The 18,431-nt window shown below is 49.7% G+C and overlaps 2 protein-coding genes and 1 pseudogene across 9 annotated transcripts in view; 2 read left to right on the top strand and 1 right to left on the bottom strand.

Moving 5' to 3' along the window:
* PEX14 (peroxisomal biogenesis factor 14) overlaps window positions 1-14,937 on the bottom strand; it is a 122,917-nt gene extending 107,980 nt beyond the window's left edge. Inside the window, exon 1 of the mRNA XM_049775364.1 lies at window positions 14,860-14,937. Coding sequence (XP_049631321.1) covers window positions 14,860-14,895 — 36 coding nt within the window. The 5' untranslated portion in view covers window positions 14,896-14,937. The remainder of the gene's footprint in view (window positions 1-14,859) is intronic.
* The window catches only part of CLSTN1 (calsyntenin 1), an 833,174-nt gene that overhangs the window by 234,593 nt on the left and 580,150 nt on the right, over window positions 1-18,431 (top strand). The window lies entirely within an intron of this gene.
* LOC126012784 (uncharacterized) lies at window positions 17,335-17,489 on the top strand (annotated as a pseudogene).

Here is an 18,431-nt window from a genome sequence, read left to right as displayed (position 1 = left end):
GAATCTTCGAGGAAGACCAGTAAGTCCCATTTTGAGAGCCCCTGCCTGTGCCAGGACATGAAGGTCAGTGGGGCACAATGGCCCCATCCTTCTGGCCTCCACCCACACCACCCCTGCTGGCTCCAGGACTCAGCTCCTGCTGCAAGCATCACCCTGGCTTCTCTGAGCTCCTTGGTTACCTCAGCGTGCCCTTGCCCTTTGGCCAGAGCCTCCTTCTGCCCGCTCACCACTCCAGACAGTGGTAGCACAAAACCAAAATACACAAGAATCCAAAGGCCAGCCTGACCCACACCTCCATCCTGGCACAAAATGACAGTGATCAAGCCTGTCAGAATTTCTCCCAAACCACTAACAGGGATCAAATCTGTCAGAATTCCCTCCCTGACCCACTAACAGGAATCCGGTCTGTCAGAATTCTCTCCCAACCCCACAAAACAGTCCTTGTGCCCCCCTTCTCTGTGGCTGTCCACACTACCACACTACTAAAAACTCCTACCTGGACCACAGAAGAACTTCTAATCTCGCAACTCACTGTCCACACTGCAAGCTGACTGCTCTTCCAGAAAATGACTCTCAGTACTAGCCTAGGAAACACCGCAGTTCAATCCCCCGGCATCCGATATGGTCCCCCAAACCAGGAGCAATTTCTGAGCGCATAGCCAGGAGTTAACCCCTAAGCGTCAACGGGTGTAGCCAAAAAATAAACAGAAAATGACTCTCCTCTCTTCTCCCCTGCAACTACAGCTCCAGTTTAGAGACTGAGGAGGGTAAGGGGAACACATGTTCTAAGGAACAGCTCAGATCTGTGGTGCTCAGCAGGCCTGAGCTTCTGTTTGGGGATAGGTAGGCAGATTTCCTCTACCTTCCCTGCCCCTTCAATGCTCAGTTCATCAGTCATGGGGGGTGGGTAGTTTCCTTCCCTTGACCCCCAAGACAGGCCAAGGTCCCAAATACACAATGACACCGAGTCACCAGGAGCCTCCCATCCCGGAACCAAGCCCATCTGCAGAGTCACGCCTGAGACGGTCTGATTGATTCCAGCTCCATGACAAACCTCTGTTCTGTCATGGCCCTTGTCCCATCCCTACCCCACACTGAACAGTGTCTGGAGACATCAGGTCTTCCCCAGATAGCTGAAGAATGAACCGAAGAGCAATCAAAGATAGAACAAACAGGTGAGAGATGATGTTCTGGCATTTCAGATAGTGACCTTGTGCTTATGGGGAATAATACATTCATGTCTCAGCCTTAATTTCACCATCCTTTAAATATCTGTTCATCTCCTGGTTATTTGTCAACAGAATAAGGTTTATTATACAAGAAATGTTAGTTGAGGCATGGATGAGTTGATACTCTGCTGGAATGTTTACCTTCAATTCATCTTGAGAAAAAAAAAGCAAAAAAAGTTTTTTGTTTTGTTTTTTGGGCCACACCCGGTGACGCTCAAAGGTTAATCCTGGCTCTGCACTCAGAAATCATTCCTGTCAGGCATGGGAGACATATGGGATGTCTGGATTCGAACCACCATTCGTCCTGGATCGGCTGCGTGCAAGGCAAACGCCCTACTGCTGTGCTATCTCTCCAGACCTTTTTTAAATCTTTTTGTTCGTTTTTGTGCCACACTCAGCGGCACTCAGGGGTTACTCCTGGCTCTGTGCTCAGAAATCGCTCCTGGCAGGCTCAGGGGACCATATGGGATGCTAGAGATTTAACCCGGGTCTGTCCTACGTAGGCAGCATGCAAGGCAAATGCTCTACTGCCGTGCTATCACTCTAGCCTGCAAAATTATTCTTGATTTGCTAAATAACTTTTCCCCTTCAGCTTCTAGACTTAGACCCACCCCTCAAGAAGAGACCAGGTCGAACCTCAAGACAAAAGCCTCTCTCCAGTGAATATACCCTTCTCCTCCTTTACCTTCTAAACTAATCTCTCGGAGGATATTACTCAGGTGAATTCCATGGAGCCAGAGCCAACACAGGGGAGAGCAGTTTACCCCATTGAAACTAGGGCCAGGGGCCAGAGAGATAGCATGGAGGTAAGACGTTTGTCTTCCATGCAGAAGGACAGTGGTTCAAATCCCGGGATCCCATATGGTCCCCGGCGCCTGCCAGGTGCAATTTCTGAGCGTAGAGCCAGAAGTAACACCTGAGCACTGTTAGGTAGAGTAAACGCCTGAGCGCTATGGGGGGAGGGGGGGGAGAGGAAGAGGAGGAGGAGGAGGAGGAGGAGGAGGAGGAGGAGGAGGAGGAGGAGGAGGAGGAGGAGGAGGAGAAGAAGAAGAAGAAAAAACAACTAGGGCCAGTTCTCAAGCCAAAGCGAAAACCAGAAAATACAGTTGGTACAACCAGTGACGTCCCACCAAGACCTACCTCCCCCAGGCATGATTTGAACTCTAGCACAGACATCGAGCCAATTAGTGTATATTCGCACTTGGAGTCTGAAGACACTGACCAAAAGAGGGTGAGGTAAGAACCTACCAGATTAGTCTCATGACCTGTCTTCTTTTCAAAGGCTAAGAATTATTTCATTGGGCAGCTTTAAAAAAGCTTGTGAAACTCCAGGGCCCACTTTTCCTTATTGTACAAAGTATCTGCCAGGATGGAGAAAGAATGCTCTTTGAACAGTTTATTTATTGACTGATTGGGCCACACCTAGCAATGCTCCTGTCTCTGTGCTCAGAAATCGCTCCTGGCAAGCTCGGGGGACTACATGGGATGCCATGAATAGAGCCGGGTCCAACCCGGGTCGGCTGCATGCAAGGCAAATGCCTTAGCGCTGTGCTATCTCTCTGGCCCCAAAAATGTACTTTGGACCCCACAAGATTTCCAAAGTATGTCTGAGCCCCCCTCACAATTTTTATACAATGGAAAATGTGGTAGAAAGACAAGGGTACATCTAGCCCTGCTGAAACAGCCTGAAACAGCATCTCCGACTGGGATCCTGAACAAAAAAAACTTAACATGGGGTCTCCTGGCTCTGTGCTTAGAGATGACTCCTGACCATCACCGAAATGGCCAAAAAAAAAATGGCCAAAAATTGGGCCAGAGAGATAGCATGGAGGTAGGGCGTTTGCTTTGTATGCAGAAGAAAGGTGGTTCGAATCCCAGCATCCCATATGCTCCCCCGAGCCTGCCAGGAGCGATTTCTGAGCATAGAGCCAGGAGGAACCCCTGAGCGCTGCCGGGTGTTACCAAAAAAAAAAAAAAAATATATATATATATATATATATATATATATATATATGGGCTGGAGAAATAGCACAACAGTAGGGCGTTTGTCTTACATGCTACTGACCAAGTAGGAACCTGGTTTGATTCCCAGCATCCCATATGGGCCCCCAGCCTGCCAGCGATGATTTCTGAGTTCAGAGCCAGGAGTAACCCGAGCGCCGAGCGTCGCCGGTTGTGGCCCAAAACCAATAAAGAAAATAAAGAAAATATGACAACAGATTTGACAATTGAAATGATGGTGAGTTTCCTTGAGACACTTCAAACCAAACAAGCCTCAGAAAAACAAGTTAATTAAGAGTCTTTTTATTTAGGAGGAAGGGGGGAAGAGTTGGGCCCACCTACTGGTGTTCAAGAGTCGCCCCTGGCCCTGTGCTCGGGGGTTATTCCAGTGCGTGGGGGACTATGTGTGGTGCCAGGGAGAGAACTAGGTCAGCCATGTGCAAGGTAAGAAGAACCTTAACCCCTATACTATCTATTGCCAAATATTTTTATTTATTTATTTTTGTGTGTGTGTGGTTTTTGGGTCACACCCGGCAGTGCTCAGGGGTTATTCCTGGCTCCAGGCTCAGAAATTGCTCCTAGCAGGCACGAGGGACCATGTGGGACACCGGGATTCGAACCGATGACCTCCTGCATGAAAGGCAAACGCCTTACCTCTATGCTATCTCTCCGGCCCCTATTTTATTTTAATATAATGTTTAGTTTTAGGGTCACTCACCGGGTGTGCTCAGGGATATGGGATGCTGGGGATCGAACCAAGATGGAGCACATGCAAAGCAAATGCCCTTCCTGCTATAATATCGCTCCAGCCTGCCCCATATTTATTTTAATAGATAATTAAATGAAGACCAAATTTTTTTTCTTTTTCTTTTTGTTTTGGTTTTTGGGTCACACCCAGCAGCGCTCTGGGGACCCCTGGCTCTATGTTCAGAAATCGCCCCCCCCAGTAGGCTTGGGGACTATATGGGATGCTGGAATTAGAACCACCGTCATTTAGCATGCAAGACAAACGCCCTACACCTCCATGCTATCTCTCTGGCCCAGAAGACCAAATTTTAAAATACTTTAAAAAATAATTAAATTTTGGGGCTGGAGAGATAGCAGGGAGGTAAGGCCTTGCATACAGGTCATCGGTTCGAATCCCAGCATCCCATATGGTCTCCGGAGCCTGCCAGGAGCGATTTCTGAGTGTGAAGCCAGGAGAAAACCCTGAGCACTGCCGGGTGTGACCCAAAAAAAAAAAAAAAAAAAAAAAATTAAATTTTAAAAATAGGGCCGGAGAGATAGCATGGAGGTAAGGCGTTTGCCTCTCATGCAGGAGGTCATCGGTTCGAATCCCGGCGTCCCATATATGGTCCTCCCGTGCCTGCCAGGAGCAACTTCTGAGCCTGGAGCCAGGAATAACCCCTGAGCACTGCCGGGTGTGACCCAAAAACCACAAAAAAAAAAAAAAAAAAATTTTAAAAATAAAATGCCATGAGGCTGGAGCTATAGCACAGTGGGGAGGGCATTTGCCTTGAATGCAGCCAACTCGGGTTCGATTCCTGGCATCCCTTAGGGTCCCCTGAGTCTGCCAGGAGTGATTCCGGAGTACAGAGCCAGGAGTAACCTAAGCGCTGCCAAGTGTGGTCCAAAAAACATAAATAAATAAATAAATAAATAAATAAATAAATGCCAAGCCTTATATAGACTATTTTAGGAAAATAAGCTTTTAAAAAGGACCTAGGGGTCTGAAACAATAGCACAATGACTAAGGCGCTTGCTTGCCTTGCATGTGGCCAACCAGGTTAAATCCCCACAATATATATGGTCCCCTAAGCACTGCCAGGAGTGATTACTGAGTGCAGAAGAGCCAGGAGAAACTCCTGAGCAAGTAGGTAGGTAGGTAGGTAGGTAGGTAGGTAGGTAGGTAGGTAGGTAGGTAGGTAGGTGGTGTAGGTAAGTAGGTAGGTAGGAGGAAGGGAAGTAGGTAGGTAGGTAGGTAGATAGGTAGGTAGGTAGATAGGTAGGTAGGTAGGTAGGTAGGTAGTAGGTAGGTACTCCTGAGCAATAAGTAAGTAGGTAGGTAGGTAGGTGGGTGGGTGGGTGGGTGGGTGGGTAGATAGATGGATGGATGGATGGATGGATGGATGGATGGATGGATGGATGGATGGATGGATAGATAGATAGATAGATAGATAGATAGATAGATAGATAGATAGATAGATAGATAGATAGATAGATAGATAGATAGATAGGTAGGTAGGTAGGTAGGTAGGTAGGTAGGTAGGTAGGTAGATAAACAGATAGACAGATAGATGATAGATGTTACCTTATTCAGAGCCAGGAGTAAGCCCTGAGTACAGCCAGGGATGGCCAAAAAGACAAATAAAAAAAAAGACTGCAAATCAATATCTCTCACACACAACTATAAAAATCCTCAACAAGGGCCGGAGAGATAGCATGGAGGTAAGGTGCTTGCCTTGCATGCAGAAGGATGGTGGTTCGAATCCTGGCATCTCATGTGGTCGCCAGGAGCGATTTCTGAGCATAGACCAGGACTGACCCCTGAGCACTGCCAGGTGTGACCCAAAAACAAAAACAAAAAACAAAAAAAAAAAAAAACCCTCAACAAAATACTGTAAAACCAAATCTTGCAATATATGAAAAAATAAAGGAGCCAGAGTGATAGCACAGTGGGTAGGGCTCTTGCCTTGCATGTAGCCAACCTGGGTTTGATCCCTAGGAGTGATTCCTGAGTGCAGAGTCAGGACTAAGCTCTAAGCACTGCAAAAACAAAGAAATAAATAAAATAAAATAATAGAACATCATGCGTCAAAGTTAAAACCACTGAAATGTATTCAACAAATCTAACATGAACTTAAAATCTGAAAAAAATATATCAGGGCCAGAGAGATAGCATGGAGGTAAGGTGTTTGCCTTGCATGCAAAAGGATGGTGGTTCGAGTCCCGGCATCCCATATGGTCCCCAGAGCCTGCCAGGAGTGATTTCTGAGCGTGGAGCCAGGAGCAACCCATGAGTGCTGCTGGATGTGACCCCCCCCCAAAAAATAAAATAAAAAAATAAATTAAGGGGCCAGGCGGTGGCGCTAGAGGTAAGGTGCCTGCCTTGCCTGCGCTAGCCTTGGACGGACCGCGGTTCGATCCCCCGGTGTCCCATATGGTCCCCCAAGCCAGGAGCGACTTCTGAGCGCATAGCCAGGAGTAACCCCTGAGCGTCACCGGGTGTGGCCCAAAAACCAAAAAAAATAAATAAATAACTAAATAAAATAAATAAATTAAAATAAATATCCATCAACATAAATAACTGAACTAACAGAATAGAAAAAGAAAATATCAGGATAGACTCCACAGAGGAAAGGGACCACCTCCAACACAGAGAACATCTACTGTTGAAAATCAAAACTCTGGGGCTGGAAAGATAGCATGGAGGTAGGGTGTTTGCCTTGCATGCAGAAGGATGGTGGTTCGAATCCCAGCATCCCATATGATCCCCCAGGCCTGCCAGGATCAATTTCTGAGCATAGAGCCAGGAGTAATCCCTGTGTGCTGCTGGGTGTGACCCAAAAAAAACAATAAAAAAAAGAGAAAAAGGTAAAAAAGAAAATCAAAACTCTACAGGGTTGGAGCCATAGCACAGCAGGGAGGCCTCTGCCTTGCACACAATCAACCTAGGTTGGATCCCCGGCATCCCATATGGTCCTGAACCTTCCAGAAGTAATTTCTGAGCATAGAGTCAGGAATAAACCCTGAACTTCACAGGGTGTGGCTCCCCCAAGAAAAAGCCCCAAACAAAAAAACCTTCAAGGCAGGAATTACAGCACTTGCCTTTAGTGCAGCTGACCCCGTTCCCATCTCCTGCACCACATATGATGCGCCCAACACCACCAGGGCTGAGCCCTAAGCAAAGAGTGAGGAATATGCTCTAAGCACTACTAGATGTAGCCCAAAACCCCAAAAAAGAAAAACGAGAAATTAAACCAGAAAAGCTGAATCTCTTCCACCAGATAAAGAGTACCAAAACATACAGCCAACCCATGTTTGATCCCTGGCATCCCATATGGTCCTCTAAGCTCTAGCTCTGCCAGGAGTGATTCCAGAGTGCAGAGCCAGGAATAACCCCTAAGCACCACAGCATGTGCCCAAAAATCAAAAACAAATAAAGAAGATAAAGGGAAAACATAGAAAGTATATTGAAATGCAAAAGACAATGCTTTTCAGATCAGAAAGAAGGCAAAAGGGCCCGGAGAGATAGCACAGCGGCGTTTGCCTTGCAAGCAGCCAATCTAGGACCAAAGGTGGTTGGTTCGAATCCCGGTGTCCCATATGGTCCCCCGTGCCTGCCAGGAGCTATTTCTGAGCAGACAGCCAGGAGGAACCCCTGACCATAGCCGGGTGTAGCCAAAAAAAAAAAAAAAAAAAAAAAAGAAGGCAAAAATATTCACCCTCTGGACTGGGGCACAGGAGGGAAAGAGGTTTGACTTGAACACGATCAACCCACCAACCCAGGTTCAATCCTCAGCACCCTATATGATCCTCTGAGCCTGCCAGGAATCATTTCTGTGTGTAGAAACAGGAGTTACCTCTGACTGTTGGATGTGGCACAAAACAAAAACAAAAGCAAAATTCACCCTCAATATTCCTTTTAACATTGCACTAAAAGTTCTACTAGACACCAGGTGTGTGGCCCAAAATCAATAATAAATTCACTCATTTAAATAAATAGCCCAGAAGGGGAGGACCGCCCTCCCAACCTGGAAGAGAAGGGAAGACTAGTTTCCCACCCACAATCAGAGGGTCCCATCCAAAGCACAGATTTTCCACAATGATGGAAAGAAATAAGACACGCCTTTTACCAATTCATATCGACACAGAATTAGGGGCTGTACAGAGCACAGAGGGGAGGGCGCTGTCTTTCGTGCAGTTGACCTGGGTTTACTCCCCAACATCCACGATGGCCCCCCAATACCCCAAGTTATTCTTAAGTGCAGAGTCAGAAGTGAGTAACCCCTGAGTGCTGCCGGATGTAGCTCTCAAAGCAAAAATGATACAAAAAAAAAAAAAAAAAATGGGGCTGGAGCTATAGCACAATGGCAAGGCATTTGCATTGCACACGGCCAACCAGGGACGGACCCGTGTTCAGTTCCTGGCCATTCCATATGGTCCCCAAGCCTACCAGGAGCGATTTCTAAGCACAGATATAGGAGTAACCCCTGAGCGCCTCCAGGTATGGCACAAAAACAAACAAAAAAAGACCTTCCAGAATCTAAAAACATGAAATCTACAACTCACCATCAAATCTGTCACATAAAAACAAGAAGATATAGGCTGGAGAGATAGCACAGCTGTAGGGTGTTTGCCTTGAATGCAGAAGGATGGTGGTTCGAATCCTGGCATCCCATATGGTCCCCCGAGCCTGCCAAGGGCGATTTCTGAGCGTAGAGCCAGGAGTAGCCCCTGAGCGCTGCCGGGTGTGACCCAAAAACAAAACAACAACAACAACAAAAAAAAAAAAAACCAAGAAGATATACTGAGACGAAATCAAAGATCTAGGAAAAGGGGAGTGGATTAGGGAGGGACCAACCGTGTGGAGCATGGGGTCTACTCTGGACTCCTTGTTCGGAGATTGCTCCTGGAGGCCCACACAGGGTTGGGAACCGAGCTCAGGTTCTCCCCGTGCAAAACAGAAACTCAGTTCACGGACCCTCTCGATCAATTCAGAAAGTGTCAACTCTGTGCCCTGGACTTTTTCCTGGCACAGCCAAAAACTGCCCCAGCCTTACAGGAGTCAAGCACAGGCTCTACCACAGAGCTACATCTTTGGCCCCTTGGGGGTTTTATCAGGGTTATATAGGAAATTCCTGTGTTGTTGTGGTTGTATATCATTTTTTTGGGGGGAAGTCACACCTGGCAGCGCTCAGGGGCTACTCCTGGCTCTACATTCAGAAATTGCTCCTGGCAGGCTCAGGGGACCATATGGGATACCGGGATTCTAACCACTGTCCTTCTGCATGCGAGGCAAATGCCTTACCTCCATGCTATCTCTCCGACCCCTGTATATCATTATTATTATTATTACTCCACTCTACTCAGCAGTACTCGAGAGACTTTGTGGTGCCAGGAATCAAACCTTTATTAGCTGCATGTAAGGCAAGCACCGTAACCTCATGCTATCTTTCAGATATTTTGGGGGGAAGAAGGGCCTCACCCAGCTGAGCACATCAGCTTACTCCCAGCTCTAGGCTCAAGAATCACTCCTGGCAGGTTCAGGGGACCTACAAAGGATGCTGGGGATGGAACCCCCAGTTAGCTGCATGCAAGGCAAGTGCCTTACCTGCTGGACTATCGCTCCAGTCCTCAACATCTACAGGTTCCAAGTTTTCCAGCCCATGAGGCCGTTGGGGATAACAGCTGAAAGCAACTGGGATTCCAGAGGTGACTGTCATTTAATTTTAAAGTGACCAGAGACCTGGTGATGGAAATGAAAAGACCCAAAGGCTCTTTCCAGAAGTTTCTTCGACCTCCAACCCTCTCAGGAATTAAGAAAACAGAGGAGTCTCAGAGACAAGAGGGACACAGGAATGAGTGATAAGGTCAATCAAAGGCTCTGGGGTACCAGCTCATCTGCCCCCCCCAGTTCCACCCTGTGCCCCACCCCACATCTGTGTGGTTATAGCCAGTAACCCTCAGCCCAACAGCAGGGCATGTCCAGGAACAATCCCCACCACCCACTAACCACACACATCCAGGAAATAATCCCCTCTATCCAATAACCCCACAGGGAATCAGCAGGGCTGGGCCCAGGTCTGCAGAGAAGGCAAGAAAGATGGCAGAAGGTCCAGAAATGGGGCGATGCATCCATTCCTAAGGCCCTGAACCACTACGGTCTAGACAGACTGATCGAGGTTATTCATGCAAAAGGGGGTGCAGAAGCCCAGCATTCAGTGCTCCCATGAGCTCCAAGAACCTGTGAGCAGAATAAACCAAGACTAGCAGTGGGGACCAGAGAGATCACATGGTAGGTAGGGAGCTTACATGTAGCCAACACAGGTTCGATCCTCGGCATCCCATTGGGTTCCCCAAGCCCCAGCAGGAGTGATCTCTGGGCCCAGAGCCAGGAGTAAGCCCTGAGCACTGCCAATGTGGCCCCAAAGCAAACCAACACATGTCCTCAACAGAACGAAGTCTTGTCTTTTGCTCCATGTGGAAGGGACTGCAGGCTGTGCTGAGGCAAAGGGACACAGAAGAAACAGACACCCCCAAAAAAATGCTCACCATGGGGCTGGAGCAGTGGCACAAGGGGTAAGGCATCTACCTTGCCTGCACTAACCTAGGCTAGACCGCAGTTCAATGCCCCAGCATCCCATATGGTCCCCTAAGTCAGGAGCAATTTCTGAGCTCATAGCCAGGAGTAACCCCTGAGCATCACTGAGTGTGGCCCAAAAACAAAAACAAAAACAAAAACAAAAAAAAAAATGCTCACCAGTGGAGCAGGGAATTAAGTGGGGTAGAGTCAAAACATAATCCTGGGGACAGTAAGAGCACAACGGATAGGGTGTTTGCCTTGCATGTGGCCAACCCAGGTTCAATTCCAGGCATCCCATAGGGTTTCCTCCTTCCTCCCCACCCCCCCACCTGCCAAGAATAACCTCTTTTTTTTCCTTTTCTTTTTTTTTTGGTTTTTGGGTCACACCCGGCTGCACTCAGGGTTACTCCTGGCTCTTGGCTCTATGCCCAGAAATTGCTCCTGGCAGGCTCGGGGGACCACCATGGGACGCCGAGATTCAAACCACCATCCTTCTGCATGCAAGGCAAACGCCTACCTCCATGCTATCTCTCCAGGCCTCCAAAAGTAACTTCTGAGAGCAGGAGAGCCAGTAACTTCTGAGAGCCAGGAGTAATTTCTGAGTGTGGCCCCAAAACAAAGTAATAGTCCTGAGGGAAACTCGAGTCAGAGCTGGGTTTACTGGTGTGGTGAAAGGAAACCAAGGGCTATGGTGGAAGTAGATCTTGGTACTAGGGGAATGCAACATCCCAAAGCATGAAATTGTATCCCTAAAACGTATATCTCAATTAAAAAACAAATTTTGGGGCATTGGGGGGCTACACCTAAGCATCGATCACTCCTGGGAGGCGCTTGGGGAGCCATATAGAGTGCCAGGAATTGAACCCAGGTCAATCTGGGTTTTGCAAGCATCCTATCCACTGTGCTATCTTTCTAGCCCCCCAATAAAAATATTTTATGAAAGAATTATTTTCCATACTCACATATACGTATATCTTCCACATACATACTTGAGATTTTTAAGGAGTAGCCACACCCAGCGATGATCGGGGTTCCTCCTGGCTCTGCTCTCAGGAGTTATTTTTGGCAGGCTCAGGAGTGGGGACTACATGGGATGTCAGGGATCAAACCTGAAGAGACTGTGTACAAGGCAAGTGTCCTGCTCATCCTCTGACCTCTATGCAAGTTGTTTTTGTTTTTTTGTTTCTGTTTTGCTTTTTGGGCCACACCCAGTGACACTCAGGGGTTATTCCTGGCTTGGGGGACCAGATGGAACGCTGGGGGATCGAACCTCGGTCCAACCTAGATTAACACGTGCAAGGCAAACACCCTACCACTTGCGCCATCACTCTGGCCCCTATGCCAGATTTGTCTAGAAGACTATACCAGTGAGGAGGACTGAAGAATTGAGATAGGTTTCTGGGGGTTTATTGGAGAAAGGTAGGGTTTGGGGGGCATATCTGGCAGCACTCAAGGGTTCCTGGCTCTGTGCTCAGAAACTGCTCCTGGAAGGCTCAGGGGATCATATGTGATGACAGGAATTGAACCACGGATTGGCCATGTGCAAGGCAAATGCCCTGCCACTGTGCTATCGATCCTGCCCAAGATAGATTTTTGTGGCTAGTATATGGCTTTTTTCTTAGTTTTCAGCTGGGGGAGACTTGGCAGACCACACCAATGGTGTTCAGAGGTCACTCCTGTGGTATTTGGGGACATATACGGTGCTGGGGTTCAAAGTCGGTTTGGCCATATGCAAAGTAAGTGTCCCATTACTGTCCTTCGGTCCCCGCATGTCCTTGACTATTCCGTCCTATCTCTCTGGCCCTGTTGATTTTGTATTATTTGAGTTTATTGCTCCATAAAAAGTTTCACCTTTTCAACTTGGATGTTTTTACTACACCAGAGGCTGGAAAGAGAGAATAGCGTCTAAGGCGCTAATGAGCCTAGCATACGGCTGACTCTGGTTCCAACCTTAGCATACACAGGGCCCCCAAAGTACTGCCAAAAGTGACCCCTGGGAAGAGCCAAACATGGCTCCCCAAAACCCAAAATAGATAATAAAAGTATCCCCCCCAGAAAAATCATACCTCCAAAGATGATACGAGACTTAAAGAAAAATCTGTCATCTGTGAATAACAATTTAGCTTCCAGATGATATATTGTCGGATACTATGTTAAAGCAAGTTAACTCAATCTTCAGAACCACCTGAAAGAACAGCACTGGAGCATTTCCTGTTTGTTTTCTGATGTTTGGGGGGTCACGATTCATGGCAATGGGGTGTGGGGGCCATTACTGCAGGCTCTGTGCTTGGAGGAGGGTCATTCCTGGCTGTGCCCAGGTGATCAGCGAGACGGAACCTTCGCTTGCATGTGAAGTTGGCATTTGGGACACGGAGCTGTCTCCATCTAATGGGGAGCCAGGAAAAGAACTTGCATAAATCACAAGGCAAGTAAGTGGGGGCTAGAGGGGACGGGCCACTAAGCTGAGAACCTTAGAGCCCACACTTGGAACCACAGCAACACGCTGACTGCAGTCTGAGTCTCTCAAAACAAGAGAACGATGCTATAGCAAGCAATAAACTCCCTCTGAGACAGATGACTAGCTCAGCGGACCCCTTTCAAACCACCCAAGGCAGTTCTGCTTTTCTACGAACCCACTCAGCTTTGGAGAAACAGAAAACCGTGTTGAACTGGACAGACTGCTGTGAAATAGAATGACAAGCCCATTCACTTGTCAAAGTGCATTTGCAACTTAGTGTGTGAGAACATGGAACCCAGCCGATTAGGCTTTTTCCCCCAGGCTGCCAGTTGAACCTGATGCAATACCATCTCGACCAGTTTGGGAAAGAAGGGCAAAGGAGAATCGGGGCTGAAAAAAAAAAAATTAACCAAGAGCAGGTCGAGCACTCTTAAAGGGTCCTTTCCACATGTCCAAAAGGTGCATTTCCGGGGCCAGAACAGTCTGTAGACATCACAACAGGCTCCCAGTGGCAAGATTTCCCATTTTCTTTATTCACTGCACCAGCCAATTAAGAGTACTAGAAGCTTTGAGGTGGCTGGCAAGAATGTCCTTTAACCCCATCCGGGGAGCACTCTCCAGCCTGAGCATTTGAGCAAATTTACTGGGGGCAATGCAAGAAAGGAGGGTCCCACCTCTGTCCCTACTACCCCACGCCAGCTGCCCAGGGGGGACACCAGCCTCAATTGCAATCATTTCAGGTCTGGGCCAACACAGAGCCAGCCATTGGTGAGGGCAGGTCCTGGAACAGACAGCGGCAGGAATGAAACAGCAAGAAACGAACACCAACCAGGCGGTGGTGCTCTGGGGCTTCCTGGGAAGGAATCAAACAGGAGGTGGGGGCTGAGATGTCCCATAAATGTTTCTGGGGGTATGGGGGGGTCCCTGAGAGAGGCAGGATGAGGTCCAGCTCCAAACCATTTCCTTCTTCGGGGGCTCACCCCCTATTCCTTGAAGCCAGAGACACCAGACTCCATTGTGTGTGTGTGTGGGGGGGGGGGTTTTTACCAAGATCTGGGGCCCGCAACACACCCTCCCTATTCACCCACTACAACTAAAGACTGTGTGAGGGCTGCAGAAACCAAGTGAGCATAGTTTCTCCCCGCATCATCTACATCCTGCATCCCCCAGACACCCCCAAACCACCCCAGGCTGCCTGACAGCTGACTCTAAGCTGAAGCTGGGGGTCCTCTGGGACCCTGCCCCAGGCCCCCCTTTCCAGGCCAGGGAGGCCAAACTCGGGCTGCAACTCAAGACTGCGTGAGGGCTGCAGAACCTCCACATCCTGCACCCCCAGACACCCCCAGAGCCCCCCTAGGCTGCCTGACAGCTGACTCCAAGCTGGAACTGGGGGTCCTCTGGGACCCTGCCCCCAGGCCCCTTCCCAAACTCGGGACCAGAAGACAGGCGCAGGCGGGGGCCAGAGCCTGGGGCGACCGTTATTTTGCACCGGGTCCCCTGGGGGAGCCCCGCACCCCGACACAGGCCCCGTGGGGAAACCCAAGTTTGGGGGGCAGAGGTGGACGCTCGGGTCAAGCCCCCTGCCCCTCGCCCAGCGCTCCTCCGGCCCAGGGGGGCCCTTGCAAGCCCCAGGCGGCGGGTGGGGGTCCCGGGGGGTCCCTGGGCCCCCCAAAAGCCCGAGGGTCCGAGGCCCGGAGCCCCCCTCGGGGCGCGGGCCCAGGGGGTCCCCGGGGCAGGGCACGGGCGCGCGGGGGCGAGAGGCCGCCGCCTCGGGCTTCGGGGCTCCGGGTCCCGCCTGCAGCGCGGACGACCCCGCGGCACGGCCCCGCGCCCCGCGCCCCGCCGGCCCGGCCCCCTGCCCGTACCTGGCTCGGCGGCTCAGCCTGCTCCGAGGACGCCATCTTGCCCAGGCATGGCCAGCCCAGCGCCGAGCGGCCCGGCGCCCCCCCCCCCCCCGCGGAAGGGCCGCGCCCCCACGCACGCGCGGCCAGGCGGAGGAGGCGAGAGGCGAGCGCCGAGCGCGTCGATGGGAGGGGAGGGGAGGGGGAGGAGGGAGGGAGGGAGGGAGGGAGGGAGGGAGGGACGAAGGAAGGGAGGAGGGAGGGAGGAAGGAAGGAAGGAAGGAAGGAAGGAAGGAAGGAAGGAAGGAAGGAAGGAAGGAAGGAAGGAAGGAAGGAAGGAAGGAAGGAAGGAAGGAAGGAGGGAAGGAGGGAGGGAGGGAGGGAGGGAGGGAGGGAGGGAGGGAGGGAGGGAGGGAGGGAAGGAGGGAAGGAGGGAAGGAGGGAAGGAGGGAAGGAGGGAAGGAGGGAAGGAGGGAAGGAAGGAAGGAAGGAAGGAAGGGTGGAGGGAGGGAGGGATGGAAGGAAGGGTGGAGGGAGGGAGGGAGGGAAGGAGGAAGGGAAGGATGGATGGAGGAATGAAGGGATGGAGGGAGGGAGGGAGGGATGGAAGGAAGGAAGAATGGGTGGATGGGTGGGTGAATGGAGGGAAGAAGGGAGGGAGAGAAGGATGGAGGGAGGGAGGGAGGGAATGAGGGAGGGAGGGAGGGAGGGAAGGAGGGATGGATGGGTGGATGGATGGATGGGTGGATTGATGGATGTAAGGATGGATGGGTGGGTGAGTGGATGGATGGATGGAGGGAAGGAGGGAGGGAAGGATGGATGGATGGATGGAGGGAAGAAGGGAGGGAAGGATGGAGGGAGGGAGGGATGGAGGGATGGAAGGATGGATGGATGGGTAGATGGAGGGAAGGAGGGAGGGAAGGAAGGAAGGAGGGAGGGAGGGAGGGATGGAAGAGAGAGGGAGGGAGGGAGGGAGGGAGGAATGGAGGGAGGGATGGATGGATGGATCGATGGATGGATGGAGGGGGATGGATGAATGGATGGATGGAGGGATGGATGGGATGGGATGGATGGGATGACAAGGGATGTGATGGATAGGATAGATGGGATGGGATGATATGGATGGCATGGGATTAGATGGGATGGAATGGATGGCATGGGATGGATGGCCTGGCATGTGATGGGTTGGGATGGGATGGGATGGGATCGGATGGGATGGCATGGCATGGCATGGAATGGGATGGGATGGAATGATATGGATGGGATCAGATGGGATAGGGTGGGTGGGGTGGGATGAGATGGGATGGGATGGATGACATGGCATGGCATGTGATGGGATGGCATAGCATAGGACGGATGGCATGGAATGAGATGGCATAACATGGGATAGGATGGGATGGGATGGGCCCTAGGGGCTGGCCCATGTGGAGACTCACATGGAGGGGTTCTCGCACTTTCTCCCTAGAAGAGCCCAAGGGATGGGATGACGTGGCGTGACATGGCATGGGATGGGATGGGATAGAATGGGGTGGGCTGGGGTGGTCTGAAGATGAGGATGAGGATGGATGAATGGATGGATGGATGGATGGCATGGCATGGGCCCTGGGGGAGGGCCCATGTGGAGACTCATATGGAGGAATCAGGGGATCTCACACCTTCTCCCCAGAAGAGCCCAAGGATGAATGCAGATCTCTGACCAGGCTCATGGTACTTTGGGCCTCTGTGGGAACTCACTATTTTAGAACCCGGAAAATGAGTGCTTCCCCAGTTCAGTGCCAAACGTTGAGGAGGTCTACTTCAGGAGTCCTCAAACTATGGCCTAGGGGCCGTAGAACATTTACCTTGCCCACTGGATGTTTCTGACGCTGCTGCCTGTCCTGCTTAGCTTAGCTGCCAACTGGTCCCAGGTGTGCAGTGTCCATGTGTGGGATGTGCACCACTCTCCGACTTCCCTCCTCTCTGTCTGTCAGTCTCAGACAGGGGTCCTCAAACTACAGTCCACCAAAAGCACACCCTTACTTCCCATTGAAATAGTGGTATGTTCATTGATTGAACTTTATTTGTTCTTCATTTTATATATTGTATTTGTTCCCTTACTTCAAAATAAGATATGTGGGGCCAGAGCGATAGCACAGTGATTGGGCTTTGCCTTGCACGTAGCTGATCCAGGTTGAACAGTGGTTCGCATCCTGACATCCCATAGGGTCCCCCAAGCCAGGAGCAACCCCTGAACGTCACTGGGTGTGGCCCAAAAAGCAAAATAAAAGTATGTGCAGTGCGGGGCCGGAGAGATAGCATGGAGGTAAGGCGTTTGCCTTTCATGCAGGAGGCCATCGGTTCGAATCCCGGCGCCCCATATGGTCCCCTGTGCCTGCCAGGAGCAATTTCTGAGCCTGGAGCCAGGAATAACCCCTGAGCACTGCCAGGTGTGACCCAAAAACCAAAAAAAAAAAAAAGTATGTGCAGTGCGCATAGGAATTTTTTCATAGTTTTTTTTTAATCACTTCTCAGCCTTTTGGCTAAGATCAAGTGTAGTTTTTTGTTTTTGTTTTTTAAACTATAGTCTGGCTTTCCAGTGATCTGAAGCACAGTGAACTGGCCCCCTGATTAAAAAGTTTGAAGGCCCCTGGCCTACTGTTTGCCAGGCACTTTAATAGGCAAATAGAAATAAAAAGAACCAGAGTAGGAAAATAACACAGTGGGTAGGGTGCTTACCTTGCACCTGAGTTTGCTTCTCAGCATTCTATATGGTTCCCCATCCCCCCAGCACTGCCAGGAGTGATTCCAGAATACAGAACCAGGAGTAACCCCATAAACACTGCCTGGACTGCACTCCCAAAATTAATAAAATAAAGAATAAATAATACCCTCCGTCTCTGTCTACCTGAATCCCCCCTCTCATATTCACACACACACACACACACACACACACACACACCATCCTGGGGCTAAAATAATAGTACAGCAGACATGATGCTTGCCTTGCATGTTGCACATCGCATAGGGTCCCCCTGAGCACAGAACCAGAAGTGAACTCTGAGCACCACAAGGTGTGGAGAAAGAGATGGGGAGGCAAATAAGGAGGAAGAGAAGGAGAAAAATGAGGAGGAGAAAGAGGAGAAACATATAACATATTATCCACAGCATCCGGACAGTCTCAAAATATAATTTGGTTGACGTTTACTATTTCCTTTCTGATTTGAGGCCTTAATGTTTCATTGATTGACTTAAGTAGGAATCTTCGTTCTGAAGTCCCAACTCAGGTTGCACCGCTGAAATAGGGAACCTATGGGTGAAAATGTGCCCAAAACAAATGTTTCTTTGTTAACATTTTTTTTAGCTCAAGACTGGAAACTACTCTCATCAATTATTTTAATTGACTTCCTTCCAATTAATCTGAAGGTTGAGTTTGGAATGGAAAAATCAATTAATACAGGACAATGACGGTTTTATTCTGGTATCAATATTACATCTTAAACATGTAAACAACAGTGCTCTAACAACTCAAAGGAGAGTACATGGGAGCCTTCAGAATGCAAAATAAATCCATAGCAATCTAGATTGAATAAGATTGCTAATTCCTAAATATAAACCCA

This window comes from Suncus etruscus, chromosome 6 (genome assembly GCF_024139225.1).
Source record: "Suncus etruscus isolate mSunEtr1 chromosome 6, mSunEtr1.pri.cur, whole genome shotgun sequence".
Taxonomy (NCBI): domain Eukaryota; kingdom Metazoa; phylum Chordata; class Mammalia; order Eulipotyphla; family Soricidae; genus Suncus; species Suncus etruscus.
Note: the sequence above shows the minus strand (reverse complement) of the source record. Positions and strands in the feature narration are given on the sequence as shown.